Source organism: Oryctolagus cuniculus, chromosome 4, assembly GCF_964237555.1.
Source record: "Oryctolagus cuniculus chromosome 4, mOryCun1.1, whole genome shotgun sequence".
NCBI lineage: Eukaryota > Metazoa > Chordata > Mammalia > Lagomorpha > Leporidae > Oryctolagus > Oryctolagus cuniculus.
In genome coordinates this window covers 14,557,391-14,559,611 of record NC_091435.1, presented here as the reverse complement: position 1 = coordinate 14,559,611, position 2,221 = coordinate 14,557,391, and the positions used below count along the sequence as shown (strand labels likewise).

Genomic DNA, 2,221 nt, shown 5'->3' with positions numbered 1-2,221 from the left:
TAGATGTAAGCAAGGAAGTAAAATATTTTGTTCAGAATTGGTTTTATGAAAATATTAATTACGTGGATTGATATAAACAGCATGGTGATGATATATCTGGTTTCAGTGTAGAAAAGGAACTGGATCTCAGAAAAAAAAATTAATTTGCATTGAGAAAGAAGAAAAGGTCAAGATTTAATCGGAGTATTATACGTATCAAAAGTTTTTTTGAAAAAACACTTAAATAATTGTGGCCCAAATCAAATAAGTATGCCATGATGAAAACCATTATTTTGTTACATAAAGGACGGTTTGAATAGGAGGTGAAAATGAACATCTAGTGTGAGGCAGGGCTGCAGGAATGTGACTGTGTGCATCTTCTAACTGAGCCCCCATTGGGTAAGGAGAGTCCAAAACCAGCAACCAAACACAGCAAGCCTTCAAAATACCTCTAAGGCTTTATCTCATGACCTACATTAGTCATAAAATGAGCCAGTGACAAGAACACCTCTGGTGGGTCACACCCCACTGAGGGCATATAAAAGGGCCTCTGCAGGGAGAACTCTCCAGACTCAAGTCACCTACACTCCTCCTCCTTCTCCACCAAGGACAACCTCAACAACCAACACCATGTGTGGCTACTACGGAAACTACTATGGTGGCCGTGGCTATGGATGCTGTGGCTACGGAGGCCTGGGCTATGGCTATGGAGGCCTGGGCTGTGGCCTTGGCTCCTACTATGGCTGTGGCTACCGCAGACTGGGCTGTGGCTATGGCTGTGGCTATGGCTATGGTTCACGCTCTCTCTGTGGCTGTGGCTATGGCTATGGCTCTGGCTATGGCTCTGGCTTTGGCTACTACTACTAAGGAGACTCTGGCCCTCGACAACTGCATCATTGGCATTCACCAATTCTGAAGCCTGCATGCTGGAAGTTCCATATTCAGAGATGATTCTTTCCCATAACTAACTTCTGATTTAATCTTGCTGAACACACAGTGCCCTCTCCATCTGATGCCACAAATGCTTCCTGTCGTGAATTTTAGTCTTAAAAATTCACAGAAATTGACATTCATCCTGTGTATTCCTGTATGGTCTCTCTTCATGATGATGATGTCATAGATCCTGTCTCCATTTTTATGAAGAATTCTTTTCTCTGTTTTAACAATAAACTTGTTGAGTGTGGAATAGCAAACTTGGTTTTCTTTTCATTGAACGTATGGTGTTTATCATTTTTTTAGGTTGAATGAAAAGTAATAATTTTCCTATTTGTGTAATATCTTCCTTTAATTTATAATAATATTTGGATTTATCTATTTTATAATATGAATCTACCTATAAGTATAAGTTGAACATTTTACTTTACAAAATGCTTGAATTATAATAAGATAGCAAATAGCAATCTTGGTACCTTCAGTTTACTGTTGTGGTAAACCAACAATGGTAGGTGTTAGATGGGATATTTAGGATATCAAAAGAGGTCAATTTATCAATTTAGTTAACCATGATCTGAGAATACAGTATGTTCCAAGTGCCATTTTATCTCAACCTTCGCCTGTGAAAAATACTTTAGGAAATTAAGTACTCATATAATTGTCACAACTGAATCAATGACGGATCATTCTTTACTTCTAATCTCATTTTGAGCATCTTTAAATAAGAATTGTTTTTTATGCTTGCTAATAACAAGAAGCAGGGAAGTTTAAACTTATCCTACCTCCATCAGATTTTAAAGTGTAGAAAATGATTTTGTAAAGGTGCCATCATCTCTAACATCCAGCAAGTAATCAATCTTAGAACGAGTTGATGACAGTCTATATTCCTATTTGGAGATTTTAAAATAGAAAATAGGTTAGTAGAGAAAACATAGTGGAAGAAATAATAGTTGAAAACATCTCATAGCTGATAAAAGTCATAAATTCCCAGATTGAAGAAGTTATAAATCCCAACAAGAATAAAATTTCTAATAACCGGAAGAAAGAAAAAAGTCTGTTGAAATCAACTAAATATAATAATGGAAAATAATGAATTATTGTGGATTTCTCTTGAGCAAAATCAGAGTCCAGGGGCCAGGGTTGTTGCACTGGGGTGTGGCCACTGCCAATGAATACTGTTTCCATATGAGCATTGATTTTAGTCCTATTGCTTCACTTCCAATCCAGTTCCCTGCTAATGCACCTGGGAAGGCAGCAGAGGATGGCCTAGGTAGTTGGGCCCCTGCCACTCAAATGGGAGACCCAGATA

The 2,221-nt window shown here is 37.9% G+C and overlaps 1 protein-coding gene across 1 annotated transcript; it reads left to right on the top strand.

Moving 5' to 3' along the window:
• Window positions 1-487: 487 nt before the first annotated feature.
• Window positions 488-1,262, top strand: LOC127482986 (keratin-associated protein 6-1). The gene has a single exon (XM_051819211.2). It carries the CDS (start codon window positions 610-612, stop codon window positions 844-846), a length of 237 nt encoding a protein of 78 aa, XP_051675171.1. The 5' UTR covers window positions 488-609; the 3' UTR covers window positions 847-1,262.
• The last annotated feature ends 959 nt before the right edge of the window (window positions 1,263-2,221 follow it).

What these genes read in the sequence shown, in the direction of transcription:
- LOC127482986 (XM_051819211.2), top strand. Translation starts at nt 610, where the DNA reads ATGTGTGGCTACTACGGAAACTACTATGGTGGCCGTGGCTATGGATGC.